A 14,303-nucleotide genomic window follows, 5' to 3' on the forward strand; every position below is an offset into this window, starting at 1 on the left:
AAGAACCCTGGCGATCAATTATCAGTTTGATGTTCTTGTGTTTTTAATATACTTTTTATTGACTATCATTACTTTACTCTGTACCTCTACAGTACTTTGTATACCTTATTCCCGCGGAGTTAGCGGAAACTAATTCGGAGTCTATAGTTGTAATATCCGGCTTACTCCCATTTGGATATCCATACCCGAATATTAAGGGAAATAAGAACCAGGCTAACCGCATATATTCTTTTCGGCATCGCTCATTATTCGCTACTCGGTCAGTATCATATCCTACTAATCGAACAGAAATACTTGGCAAAACCAAAAGGTATCTGAGTACGGAGTACATGCAGCTCAACGACCAGTCGCTTTTATTCAATATAAACGACAAATCTCAACCCAGACCCAATGCAAAGCTAAAACTAGATGTGCGACTTACAAAGCCTGGCGAACAGCAGACTTGAACTAACGCACGAGACAAGTTAGCAACAAGCAGGAGAAAAAGAACAACACACCCCTCTTTTGGTGCAACGTACCGGAATAATTTGGGCATTTTCCATATCCCACACACCAGCAGTGACATAGATATCCTGGTTAAGCAGCTTGAGCACTTCGGCCTCATTCTCCGCAACAGCAAGCATCATGCTTCCCTTGAAGGAGGGGGTCTCGCCCTCGGCAGGGTGGGAATTGAACATTGCGCCTGAACAAGAGACAATACATATCAGTACGTATGCCTGAGGACTTTCCATAGTACTCTCTCGACATCTTAACAAAAGAAAAAGTAAGTGAGTCACGTACCGCCGCCAACAATAGCACCAGACTCAACATGCGGCTTAACACCCTCGAGATGCTTACTGGAGACCATATTAGCACACATCCACGACGTAAAACCCTACACCATCCCACATCCGACTCCATATTCTAGGGAAACACTCACGGGCGAACCTCAATACGCTTTGCCTGCACACCGGGCTTATCGGGCAGGATGCAGAGGAACTCTTTCTTAGCAGGTGCGGAAGACATATTGCGAGATTGGAAAATTAGGGTTGATTTTCTGGTAAGAGATGTTTTAATCGAAGTTGAGGGGCAGGAGAATAAATGTGATGGCGGGACGCGGAGGAGCGGTTGCCGCCCGTGGGGGAAAGCGGGGGCTTTACATCGGAGGGTGCGGGTGACACAGAGTGACATGGTGAAGAGAAGAGAATGTATTGGATTGTTGATTGGGGGTTCTGCACGAGTATGTATATCGGTTTATACCGGGTTTTTCCTAGGGCGATTTCCTATTTGAGCCGCTTTCACGAGCTCAGGCCTTCGCTATGAGTTCATGCACGGGCGTGATTATGGGTCACGTGCAGAAATGATATTCTGGCCCCGTCTTGTTACATGCTGTTGCTAGTTCCTTCTCAGCGAGACCTGCAAAGCTGGAATCTCGACGCTGACAGCCTGACCACTCTGATCCAGAGAAAAGATGAACTCGTCCAGGCCACAGCCTCCATATTGGAACTTGTCAAGATCCATCCACGACACACAAGTCGGAGTTCCATTATCCGCCAACTCAGTCGTATCCTGAAAGACTGCTCTGAAAGCCTGCCTAGAGCCAGAGCCAGATTCCTCAACCATTTGTGTGGGATACAATCGAATACTCAGATCCGCCGGCTTCGCGATACCCATGAGCCCAGCGAGTGTTGCGCGAAAGTCGGTGCCATTACTGACAAACTCCTGGATATACAAACCAGGCAAGCCGTCGTATTCAACAGCAATAGACGAATTGAGATTAGATGCCTTGTATGCGCCGCCAAAGTTCTTGGCTGCCTGTTCAATGGCCGTTTTCATTAACGCTACTAGCACGACATCACCGATGATATCCGCGTGCGCGTTGAGATCTGCCGGGGTTTCGTTGTCGGCCGAGAGAATAGCAAAGCCGACGCCGAAGTCAGGGACCAGGCCGAGGTATGAGCTATAGAGGCTCTCGTCGTTGCCTTCGTTGCTGAGAACTGTGTAGATGTCCACCATGGATGTGTTGGGGTATGAGCCGGCGCTGTATATAACCCACGGGGATCCGATGGAGTTGGCAGGGTTGGAGGTGTGGGAGACTGGCTTGAACCAGCGGTTTGTTTGGGGTTTGCTGAGGAGGGTTGAGTTTAGGATTGCTTGGCCGGCTGTTGCGAGATCCTTGATGCTGGAGAAAAGGGATTTTGATCTGGCGGGGGTGCATTGTTAGATTGGTGACTGAGATCTGTGGAGAGGGTAGGTATAGACTTACGCTTTGTCTCCTCCTTGACGTGCTAACCAACCACTGGCTTTTTCGCTCACAGGAATAATTCCTGCAGTGGCTTTGTTTGGAGCGAAGATTGAAGTTTCATTCATGCCCAGGACGTCAAAGATATCGTGTTGAAGGACTTTGCTGAATGGTTTTCCTGTGCGCTTTTCCACTATGTAGCCAAGAAGCTGGAATGCCATGTTGGAATAGCTGGGAGTTCCCCCAGCTGGAGCCACGGGGGTCTGGTTGGCCAGGTGTCGAATGAAATCTATGAAGATATTAGTATACAGATAATAGACACAGACTTAAATTCCATACCGCTGCTATCACAGTTAGATTCACCACAGCAAGGCTTGTGGATAGCCTGGTGTGGAGGTAGTCCCGCGTCAACAGAACTTGTTTGCAAAGTCACATCCTTCGAGCAATCTGCACATGAATTAGGTCTGATCGCTAGCCGTATTCCTGTTCGGTATACTCACAATCCCTCGCAATTCCAGACATATGACTCGCAAGTTGACCAACAGTAATATCGTCCCACTTTACAGGTCCAACCATATCTTGTTCTTCTTTGCTGTCAACCAGCTCAGGGAGATACTTGGTAACAGGGTCATCTAAGACCTGGTCTCCCTCTCCCGCGAGCAGAAGACTCCACACAGTAAAGACCTCAGTGAGACCACCAATGCGATAAATACTGTCTTTGTCTGCAATGTGGGATCCCACTGAAGACTGGTTCAATGTAGGGGCTGTATAGTGATATTCCCAGAAGAAGAGCTTGTCTTCGGCATTCCCAGCGTTGGACGAGAACAAGGCGATGCTAAACGTAGTATTCGCCGAGATATCTCCATGAACACCAGTGTTTGTTTTGACTAGCGTATCAAACTCCTGTGTGAGTTTTTGCAGGGCACCTGCAATAGTTTTGTCATTTGTGTCCAGGGAGAACGGAGGGAATGCAGGGCCGAGGAGCGGACATGGGGTGAAAGAGAAGGCCGAAGAGAAGAGCAACAAGAATGTCAAAACGTGAGAGATTGACATCATTTTGAAAGAATTACAATTAGTTTGGATTTTGATTCTTGCTTCCTCCATAAATCTCTTTTATATCCAAGATCGGATCGGTGATGATGAAGGTCTTGGCGGTTTGTATACATCGGCTCGGCGATACGTAGAAGCATCGGATCACTTCAACTCCCAGCACTGCTGCCTATTCATATTAGCTCACATTGGGGGTTTTTTATGTCTTTTTTCACTATCTGTTTGATACATTCAGCTTCTAACTGGAGGGTATAAATACGAAGAGGTAAGAACAATGCTAACAGTAGAAGATCTATGAGGTAGCCCCATCAAATGAAACATTCCATAATCATACCTAGTCACCCATAATCTGCTCAAGCGAAGATGTAAAGAGAAGATCATGGGGGATTTGCAAGTCCTCCGAAGACAAAAATGAATCCCCAATAGGGAAATCAAAATGCTCCGCAGTCTCCGCGGCCCCCATAAACCCGTCAAGGTCTGTCAGTTCCAAGCATGACGTATCTTGAAAGTCTTCAAAGCTTTCCTCGGTGCGGAGGTTTTCTTCCTGTCTATCATTTGCCCCGAGCCAGTTCTCGATTTGAACTATACGGTTTCTAAAGTCGAAGAAAGCATCTCGAGCGCCATTCATATCTACGTCAGAAGTAGACAACGCCTCAACTCTCGATCTCAATTTTGAAAGAGTATCTAGGAAGGCTGTAGTTTGATCTGGCTTGCAGGCTGTCGCCGTGTATCGATAGACAACTAGCAAGGCAAATGCCATCTGTACCCATTGCGTGTTATTGAATCCAACTTCCTCCTTGGATGGAAATCGAATGTACAGATTGAGAATCGAAGTGGCTGAGATAAATGCAGAGAAAGACATTTCGTCTCTCCAGGAGTTGGACTCGAGCGGTGATTGGGACTCTTGATTGGTGATATTGAGAGCTAGTTGGTTTAGGCAAAGCCCTGTCGCGTGGTATTGTATAGCAAGGAGAACTTTGTTTACAGCTATAAATTAGTGCCAAAACCTTTTGTTAAATTGAAGTTAGTGTTCTGTGGACTTACAGCTTTCGTTGATATTGAAGGGTAGATGACGGTGAAATGCCTCCAAATCCGATTTTAGATTGGTGATATAGAGCTCTGACCCCGATCCAGGCGTTTCCAAGTCAAATCCATGCTTTGCAGATAGATGGTCAATTTTTTCTGCAATAAATTGGAGCTGTATCACATAGGTGATGTATTTGTCATGAGGATACTCGTTAGTCTCGTAGAGAGACTTGCAACACTCTTCCTGGTACGGAAGACGTAGAATAGTGGATTTCTTTTGCACAAGCATTGCGATCCTAAAGTGAAATAACTATCAGCCAACACTCAATAAGCCCCGATGGCAGAGAAACCCACGATGACGATAAATAATAGCAGCCCAAGACAGCCCTTTGCTCGTTGCTTCCCCAAGAAGGGCGATTCAACGTCTGACTCTGCAGATTATATTGAAGCCCAAAGCGCAGCTCTGTCTTCCACGTCCGTGTCTGCGGCGGACGATCCAACCGCAGATCTATCATAAGGCTTATAGCCAGTTGGAGGAATTGAGTATATCGATGTGGCCGTGAGTAATAATGTGACCTGCCATATGTCAGATGCAAAATCACGACGTCAAAGTATTGATAGGTCAAGATTTACCATGCGAGGAACACCAACAGCCCTTGCAGCAACTCAAAGGAGATTTCCCCACCGATGACCATGCGCGATGCGACAACTTTCTTGACTTCATCCCCTAGCGCCCGTTGCAGCGGCATGTTCTCGTACGAAGCTGACGCAAGGATTGCTAAGCATAAAAATGGCTTCTCCTGACGGAGCTGCCTAACAGATACATCAGGGGGCACAACCACAAAGGGGAAGTGTGGGGTCAGTTTGGTCTTGAATGCACTTAGGTACCTTTCGGCGGTCTCCATGTCAAGGAAGTCTCGGCTTATGATATCTTCAAGCGCAGTATTGCCCTCGGCTAATGGTGTGCTGCGCGTGCTCGTGTTAATGTCGGTTTCTTCTGTTGGACCAGCGCGATTGGCCTTAAGTTCATTGATCTTCGACTCAAGAGCCGCGATTTTACTGGGTGATGAGTTAGACAATAAACCATCCATGGGCATTACCATCTTTGAAAGTTTGCTCACCGGTCCTTTTGGAATCCATTAAATCGACGCCCAGTCTGGCGGTATACACATTCTTTTCCCAAACGACAGCACCTGCGTAGCTTAGATAAGCTTCAGTTTTCTTCCACAGAGAGGTTGTTCTATCCGGTTTCCTACCGATTACATGCAGCGATATCGCTATCTCTGACACATCGCACCTTGGAATCCGCGCAACTCTGGCACGTTTTAGATACGGGAGGCATGGTGTTGGTTCATCCGATGGCACAAAACCTGGGCCGACTGTAGTGGTCATGTAGATCCCATGCTGCAGTAAAAAAAAAAAGCTTGGCCTAACGATGCGTCTCTTTGAGAAAGGACAGGGACAGTATTAGGCGGATCGAAGGCGCCTTGGTTCAAACAAAGTGGTTTGGTGGATGTGATGCTATCCTTTCATCTTCTGAGAAGAGTTAGGCAAAAGATCTCTCGGGGTGCTTCAAAATGATTACGTTGCCTTTTAGCCTCATCTGCACATGTTTTTGGCCCCATTTCTTGTAAGTTTGGTATCCAGCTAATTGGTTGCTTGAAAGATTCTCGACTTTAGTTTGTTGAGTGGGGTTTTCAAACTGACAGAACTGGCAAAACGGTGATCTACGATATATGTGTACCCAACGGTTGGCCCAATATACAAGGAGGACCTTGGAGGTCCCTTGAGAAAGTACTAGTACTTTGTACCTCATATGTAGCATTAAATATCCCATGCCGCGGCTCTCATTCCTTGGTATAAAAAGCATTGAATGTTCATAGATTTATTAAGGCCTAGCACCTCAAATTACCAAATGGCTGAAAATATCCATCTGTTCAGCATGTAGCTGGTCACCAACACGTCAAGATGCATGCCGTTACCAGAGCCACATGGAGCTTTTCTACGGTGTGAGCAATCGTGGGGTATGGTCTTTAGGGTCAAACTTGATCCTATAAGAACGCTTTATCGAGTCGCCCAGCTTCAAAGCCCCTAATATCCATATTTTGGCAAAAATTTCAATCTCTATACACCAAATCGTTGAAAGTGGCAAGAAGAGGACGGGACATATTTTCTCCATACCAAACGAATTCGAGGTCAATTATTACATGAACTTTGGTCAACGATGCCGTTATCCAACAAAGAACGTGTTGCAAAACAGATCGCTGAAAATGTGATATAGCTTCGGGAGCTTTGCTCAGACCGAATAGAAGCCATCAGCGGGTAACCACTCTAATCGCCCTTCTTTTTTCCAGATAGCTATGGAATTAGACATGGGTCATTTCCGTCTGACGATAACCCATAGGTTAGGATGTCGTTAGCTCTTGACTAAAGTTACGGAGGATGTTCGTTTGAAATTGCGTCGGCGAATGTCAGCTGCGGCCCCCTATATCTTTCTTTACTCACGGCGACCTCACCAATACCAATACGATTTTCGAGAACGGTAGTCTAGCGGGGATTCTAGACTGGGAATCCCCAGTCTTTTCTCCTGTTTGGTGGGAGTTTACTGGTGTGGGAATCGGCCTGGGGCAAGATGATAAAGAGTCGAACGATCTGCTGTGCAAATATTTGCTGGATCATACCAAGGCTCGCAATTTTTGGTTGGATTTCTTTGCATTGCGTAAGTATCCCTATTGGATAAGAGAGGACTTGAATTTCTGAAGGAATGTGGCTCGGGTTTGCCAGAGCAGAAACATGAGCTTCAACTAGCCTAACAGCCGAGAGATCTGTTATAGGATATCTTCAATTAAACTACTACTGTGCTACTTGGAGGATACATCTTGGGCTTTTGCAGGGAATGAAGTCGTGTAATTGATTATATACATGAAACTCGATAGGCCAGTGCGGCGCGGATATCTGCCTTGCTTCATCTGCAAGCAATCCAGACTCATCACACAACATCTGGATCGCAACTGAGTTGGCCTGATATCCTGCCTCTCATCTCAAAAACAAAGTCAAGGACGCCAGCTCAGCATATGATAACTCGAACAAAAGAAGAAATAGAAAGGACAATGTGGAGTTGATCTGCATAGCAGAATCAGAATCAAATTTGGAAACAAGAAAACGACACATGACAGTAGACGGTCCGGTTCTCGGTCCCTAATGTAGGTTTGCGCAAGAACATATGGTCGAGAGTGACTCGAGTGTACATGGATATACACACATCCTCATAACTCGGGATGTGTGTCTCACAAGACACAAATTCGGTATATCAAGGGAAGAGGCCTGGAGAACCGGCGAACTTTATAAACCTGCGACCCGCCAAACAACATTTTCCCCCGTAGCGCCAAGGTAACAAATACACACACTCCCTAGAACGCGGCACGAAAATACTGTATTAGGGAAGTCATTAGGCTCTCCGTCGCGAAACATCCATCCAAAAAGTGAAAGAAAATGGGTAAAGAAAATGGGTAAAGAAGGAAATGAAATCCGCTGTGATTAAAAGCTTCCAATGGGGATCATCTGGGAAACACACGAGCGGTCATGAAGACTGGTGGATGTTCGAGGACGGGGTGGAATCAAAGATCAACTTGATCCCAAGCGAGATTTTCGGCGGACGGAATTCAGAAACTAGAACGCTTTACGATCTCCGAGGTTGCCGGGCTTCTCGTCGGTATCAATGTGCCAAACCACGTAATTGGGCAGTCCAACGACCTGGTAGCCAGCTCGCTTGGCCATGCGGGCGAAACCTTCGGTCTCGGCTTGGTTCTCGAATGCGTATGCGGGGAAATTAATTCCAGAGCGGTGCACATCGGCCTTGACGAGGATATTGACACCACCAATTCCGTCAAGCTCCACCTCATCATCCTTGTTGTTTCGCCAGTCGCCCATGCTGACCAGGTATGTGCGGCCAGTGTCGTACTCTTTGTAGCCTTCAGCGAGAACGGTATCGGTAGGCAGACTTGCGCGCAGACGGCGGCCCTTGTCGGATTCGATCCATGAGTTGTAGTCGACTAGGAATGAAAATGTCAGCAATATAAATAGCACATGGGGCGCCACATGGATACATACAGCGACCCTCGATATCATGGCCATCCTGATTGTAACGGTGGAACCAGATGTCTTAAAAAAATCTCCGTTAGCTAGCTGTCCGACACATCCGACGAAATCACTTACTTGGCACGAGAATGTCCTTATCGTGGGCCATGAAGTCCTCCAGGATACGCTCGGGGCAGTCGGTAATGTCCACATCGCGCCAGTACACCCAGGAGTGATCAGCTTTCAGAGCCGAGTAGAGGAGGTAATTGCGGGCACGGGCAATAGCCTTGCGTCGTGGGCCCTGTGCGGCGAACGAGTGTCGCTCTTCCACATTCATCTCAACGTCGGCGCCGAAATCCTTCTGAATAACGGTTGCACTGCGGAAGCGAACTTTCTCCTCGGCATGGTTCTGGATGCGATCGAGTTCGGAGGCGAGGTTTGCGAGTGTGTCGTCCTTGCAATCACCAACGAGGAAAGCCAGATCGATCAACTCGTGTGGGTAGGACAGTTTGTAAAGGAGGTCGAAGTATTTGGCCAGGTAAGGAGCGGCATCACGAAGAGGAGTCAAAATGAGTACACGTTCGCGGTTTATGGCGGCTTTGGAGGTAGACTTGATCGGGTTCAAGTCGAGATCGACGATTGAGGTGGAGTTGACTTCGTAGGGTTCATGGCGGTTGAAAAGGACGGGGGTCTGGGCGTGCGCACTCCATTCGACCATCTCGTTAATGGACATTTCCATGGGTGACTTGCTCGAACCATAACAGTAGAAGCTGTTGGCGCCAGTCGGGTCAGTATGGATGTTTTTCTCGATGGATTGCGCGTTCTCTCACCTTTGCATCTCCGATGCAGACCTGCTTACACCGCGCCACATGAGGATCAGTAGTCCCGTTAAAGCAATGGACACCAAGAAGCGAGTCCGTGTTAATAAAACGATGATTACCCTCCATGGCGGCAATCTGGCCTTGGCCGATTTCCAATTAACACCGCCCTTTGGCAACAACATGATGAGAGATGAGGAGGTGCGAGGTGTAAATTTTCAGGGGCGCCCGTCTCGAACACTCGTCGTAATCCCCCCAAACGAATGTGGCGAATAGAGGAGGATCGAGAAGAATGACGAAGTGAAGGGTTGATAGGGAGAAAATAGAATCGGGAACGGGGGAAATGCGTTACTTGCCAAGAACGGCTAAAATCAGTAATACAACTACATTTCTGCAATGTGAGCATAACTTTCGTAGTATACCTCTTTTCTCATTAGTTATTAGGTCTAGTTATTTTACTATATTGAATCAAATAAGCATATCAAGTTATTTATTTACTTTGACAGTCTTCCCAACACACCAAGTTGCCGAGACTCTTTTCCTTAATTTTTATTTATAGCCAAGGCCTTGGATCGTCTAGAACTTAGGGGCTAATTGGATATGTATGTACGGAGCACTATGACTTGGATACATAGTAGTATATTGTTTCTTCTGTCACCACGCAGGTACGAAGTACAACTAAATGTGCTGTACTCTGTACTCCGTACTCTCTGGCCTCCCTAGACACTTTGCAGGGATACACACCCAGCACGTAGTACTTTTCTCTTGGTCTCTCAAATTTGAACCTTTCTTAATATGCTGAGCGGTGTAATTCTATATATATTTTCCCCTATTTTTTTTTTTCAATCCTCTTTTTTTTCTTCTCCAATTTCTATTTTAAATTAATTACTATAAATTATTCCATACAAAAAGCAAAGTAATTAGAAAATGACAGTGCAATCTCCAACACGAGGTTAAAATGAGACATGGCCTGGGCCCAACCATATTTTATAACACAGCCTACGGAGTATACCTATACACCTCTAATTTCTACAGTGTTTAAAATAACCTGTAGAGATTTGAACTGCTATTCATCTGAAAAAAGCAACCTAACCTCTCATCTCTCACAATCCAAGTTGCCTGATGGAACACTTGTCTGTTTCACAAGGTCTAGACTAGTCCCCACCTGCTGACAGACTGGGACGGCCTTTAATCAACAGCTGATTCGTCCCAGGCAAAAAGAAGAAATTCTCCATGGTATCGCTTGGAAATTTGTTTGCATTCTCATGTTGTAGGCCAAGTATTCAAGGAATGTTAAGGAAATGGCTGTATGTTGATACTATCCGCGAAAAAGGGGGGAAATACATATATGTAAATTCTGTGTTTGGCTATAGAACAAAGATAGTGGGCATTAGATACATATTCTCACAATTCCCATGGCAGTAAAGCTTGATAAAAAAATAATAATACATCGTGTATTCCACATTGTGCTTAGTAGATATACGCACATAATATGAACTGAGGATCCATTAACTATTTGCTAAAGGCTTGTATTATGATTAAATGAATACATCAGACTCGCTTTCTCGAAGAAAAGTTGCGCTAGCTCTAGGTGAGCATCGCAATATGGCTAACTAGTACTCCGTACAAGACATGAAATGAGGATATGCGTTATTGAAACTCAAATCAGATCTACTGCATTTCAAATCATTTCAGAGCTGATATGAAAGTTGTACATGGCAAACTTCAGCGCATGTTACAATCTAGTAACTTACCGCTGTGATCCTACAGAAGAGCATGATGTTCATAGAGGGTGATCCATTGTGTCATAGCTATAGACATTGAAAAAGAGAAACGACAAATGAAATAAGCAAAGACAAGAAGACAGAATATTTCCACCCGAACACATATATCCATGTTATAGACAACGCCAAAAGACAAGAAACAAGAAGTAAGACAGCCACCGGATTTGTCCAAGAAAAAAAGCGTAAGGAAAGCCAACGCACAAAATCGATAGTCAACAAAGGGAAAAAAATCAAAGCAGACTGTGAAGCTCCTATTCATCCCCAAGATCAAGGGAAAAAGATACTGTTACACAATGCAGGCGCTAAATGCACATGGAGCGGGAAGAGGACAGAAGGACTAAGCCAAACTGACCCGAGAGTAAGGGAGAACAGCCACTTCTGCAAGGGATTATTGGGGGGGGGAAGGATGCAGCACAGTGAGAAAGGTAAAAAAGGACTCGTGATATCATCAGGGAACAGTGTTCAATATTGGGCGTGCATCATTAAGCTCCACTGTGGCTTTATGGAGACGCAATGGTGGAGTGGCGACGGGACGGCGCGGGGAATGTGTAAGAGGAAGGCTGCGAAGGAGGGAATGCAGGAGAAGAAGGACCAGTCATAGGCGGAGTGGAGTGGTAGTGAGGTAAGAACTACCGAAAGACTGCGAGGTCGAGCTAGGCATGGAGTCATAGAAGGGAGCAGAATAGGAAGGCTCGCAGGACTTGCTTGCAGCAATCTCATCACAAAGTACCCGCATGCCAGGTAGGCCGTTCTTCTTCTGGCGCTTGTGCTCGGGGAAATCAAGGACAGGAGCGGGGCTGGTGCTCTCCGACTTGGGGGAGCGGAACATCTGCTCATAGGACTTGAGCTGGAACTCTAGTGCGCGGTTACGGTCGGCGAGAATCTCGTTCTCAGCCTTAGTGGCTTTGAGTTGTTGCTGGGCAGTCTGGTTCTGCTGCTGTAGGGAGCTGACTAGCTGCTGCAGCTGCATGCAGCGGACCTGGGGCTGCAGCTTCTCCGAGAGCTGCGGTGTGACCTGTTCCTGACGGATAAGGTGAACGATAATGGCGAGCATGAAGTCTACTAGGTAGATGGCTCCTTGCACGATATGCTCCTTAGATTGAGTAAGGCTCTTGGAAGGATTCCAGCCTGCACGCTCGAGGAAGAAATCGTGGATGCGGCTGTCTAACTGGCGGTGCAGCTCGCTGAGATTGCTCCGACGGTTGCCCTCTGCAATGCGGTGCTTCTCACGCTGGTCATCTTCAACGGATTGGGCACTGCCCTTACGCTTACGGCCGCAGAGCTGCTGCAGAGGGGCCTTGCGGTTAAGGTTTTGTGGGGCCACTAAAGCCATGATCTCGCTCTGGGAGAGATCAGTGGGCCAATCAATCGAATTTGACTTTTGCATGGCAAAAGACTCTTGCCAGGAGCTTTCAGCGGAGTTGGCTGGCGACGGAGGTGCGATGTTCTGCTCGGGAGCCACCCAAGACGACTTGAATTGGAAAGTGTCTTGGTGTCCTGGTCCGGGGGTGGTAGGAACAAGGGCTTCCTTCACGTTGAATGGGCTGAAAGGACCGCGAGGTGGCAGAGGCAAAATCTGAGGAAGAGGGGGCAGTCGACGCTCCTCGCCCACATCAGAGGCAGCCATGGCAGTGCTAGAGGTAAAAGAACTTGAATATATGTTAGGATATGCATGCTGATCCTGGGGCAATGACATGACTCACGGAAGAGAGCAGCGGCGGGAAGTATCGTCAGTCATAGAACCCATCTCCTCATACATCATAGTTGGCCGTCGAAAAATGCGTGATATGTGCAGTGGCGAGTGTGTTGAGTTGGGTCAAAGTAGGCCGAGAAGAATATATACTGAAATATCACGGCTGATTCGTGTTTCTGTGTAGATTTGGTTGGTGAGTTGTAGATCGGATAGCGAAAGAGGTAAAAATAAAGCTGTATATGCACAGTAGTAATGGACAAAGGGGGCAGGGCTATAGACAGTGTAGAGAAGAAGAATAATCAAAATATACACGAGGCAAGTGTATACAATTAATGAGATAGTTCATGGAGAGGAACACCATGCGGGCTGGGATGCATGTTTATATGTACACTAGAAGAGTGCTCCGTACTTTGGCCCTTATTCCCAGATCCAAGGTCCGGGAGGACCTAGGCGAGGGGACCCATTCACAACCAGGGCTGATCCTCGACAGACATGAAGCGCAGAATTCGGATGTCATACAGACAATGGGTGCTTTTTTTTGCCCCACAGCTTCATCACGACGGGGAAGCAAGATGGGCATCCCGGGTGGATGCTCTGGACCACTTGTTAGTGCCCGCTTGGGCCGGGAAGAAGCGTCAGAGAAGAAAATAATTATATTCCGTATCACAGAGATTATCTGTCACATACTGCCCAGACTGAACCTCACATATGTGCCAATATGTACCAATATCTTGGATTAACGAATGAGGGGAATGCGATCCAGCCCGAGGGGAAGGTTCACGATGATCCAGGAGCCCTAATTTGTCACCGAGCTGTTGGATGTTGCGATCGACACGGGGAAGATTTTTAGTTTTCTAAAGTCATTATGGCCCTTGCATCAATAGTTGTCCCAATTAATGTCGTTAATGACGTTGGAGGTCTTCTATCAAAACCTCCGGGAAACTGATCCGGGAGGTGAAGAGTTCGCGAGAATGAAGCCGAAAAAGAAACGAAAAATGTTGAATCAAACTAAGATCTAGTTGCATATTCCACCGTACCTATGTACATCAGCGGCTATGTCCGTACTCATCAACAGATCCCTGCTGGGATCTCCAAACATGGTGAAACGCTTTCCGTAACACAATCTCAAAGTACTCCGTATGTCGATCTCTTGCATGGATAGTCAGGAGAAACTTCTATGATCGTGTTATAGTATCAAGGGGTTGCCCATAATAAACGAGCTCAGACGCCTTGAGGCGCTTCTGGCAAATTTAAATTGCCCCTAAGGTAAATAGAGTCAAGCAAGGACCGCGGGAGTGTCATCTTGATACATGCGAGGAGGTATAAACCTCAACAAGAATCAGGGTTATAGTTCTATACAATGGAGTCGGGAATAATTGATCTACCAGCAGGAGGCTATAAGCGCCATTGACGGTCTCAGCGCTAGAACTGGAACATATCATTTAATCCGTATCGTCAGGTAAGCGAATGACCAGAAGAGGCCACCCGAAGGGACATGATCCTCGAGGAGACCAGCGAGTTGGGACAGCCGAGACCCAAAGACCAGGTACGTTTTCTGTCAGAGCGCGAATCATTAGGATCTGCATTATTTGGAATTTTTGGCACACAGACGTTAGAGACTTGATATGTCAGAT

At 46.7% G+C, this 14,303-nt stretch overlaps 5 protein-coding genes across 5 annotated transcripts; all 5 read right to left on the reverse strand.

The window, feature by feature from the left end:
* Nucleotides 1-417: 417 nt before the first annotated feature.
* Nucleotides 418-1,005, reverse strand: N7479_003381 (uncharacterized protein; the record flags this gene model as incomplete). Its single annotated transcript, XM_057251078.1, has 4 exons — nucleotides 418-447; nucleotides 519-682; nucleotides 781-836; nucleotides 920-1,005. The coding sequence occupies 4 exons, from the start codon at nucleotides 1,003-1,005 to the stop codon at nucleotides 418-420; spliced, it is 336 nt and encodes a 111-aa protein (XP_057110403.1).
* A 369-nt stretch (nucleotides 1,006-1,374) lies between these two features.
* On the reverse strand, nucleotides 1,375-3,277 carry N7479_003382 (serine hydrolase domain-containing protein; the record flags this gene model as incomplete). Its single annotated transcript, XM_057251079.1, has 4 exons — nucleotides 1,375-2,182; nucleotides 2,246-2,510; nucleotides 2,561-2,668; nucleotides 2,722-3,277. 4 exons carry the CDS (start codon nucleotides 3,275-3,277, stop codon nucleotides 1,375-1,377), a joined length of 1,737 nt encoding a protein of 578 aa, XP_057110404.1.
* A 328-nt stretch (nucleotides 3,278-3,605) lies between these two features.
* Nucleotides 3,606-5,400, reverse strand: N7479_003383 (uncharacterized protein; the record flags this gene model as incomplete). The annotated part of the gene is made up of 3 exons (XM_057251080.1): nucleotides 3,606-4,258; nucleotides 4,316-4,593; nucleotides 4,931-5,400. The coding sequence occupies 3 exons, from the start codon at nucleotides 5,398-5,400 to the stop codon at nucleotides 3,606-3,608; spliced, it is 1,401 nt and encodes a 466-aa protein (XP_057110405.1).
* Nucleotides 5,401-7,966: 2,566 nt separating this feature from the next.
* Nucleotides 7,967-9,377, reverse strand: N7479_003384 (ANP1/MMN9/VAN1 family protein; the record flags this gene model as incomplete). Its single annotated transcript, XM_057251081.1, has 4 exons — nucleotides 7,967-8,349; nucleotides 8,408-8,458; nucleotides 8,513-9,144; nucleotides 9,205-9,377. 4 exons carry the CDS (start codon nucleotides 9,375-9,377, stop codon nucleotides 7,967-7,969), a joined length of 1,239 nt encoding a protein of 412 aa, XP_057110406.1.
* Nucleotides 9,378-11,571: 2,194 nt separating this feature from the next.
* Nucleotides 11,572-12,738, reverse strand: N7479_003385 (putative HLH DNA binding domain protein; the record flags this gene model as incomplete). The annotated part of the gene is made up of 2 exons (XM_057251082.1): nucleotides 11,572-12,625; nucleotides 12,680-12,738. 2 exons carry the CDS (start codon nucleotides 12,736-12,738, stop codon nucleotides 11,572-11,574), a joined length of 1,113 nt encoding a protein of 370 aa, XP_057110407.1.
* Between the last annotated feature and the right edge of the window lie 1,565 nt (nucleotides 12,739-14,303).

This window comes from Penicillium vulpinum (assembly GCF_028829585.1).
Source record: "Penicillium vulpinum strain IBT 29486 chromosome Unknown utg000002l_segment0_segment0, whole genome shotgun sequence".
In the NCBI taxonomy this organism is placed as follows: Eukaryota; Fungi; Ascomycota; class Eurotiomycetes; order Eurotiales; family Aspergillaceae; genus Penicillium; species Penicillium vulpinum.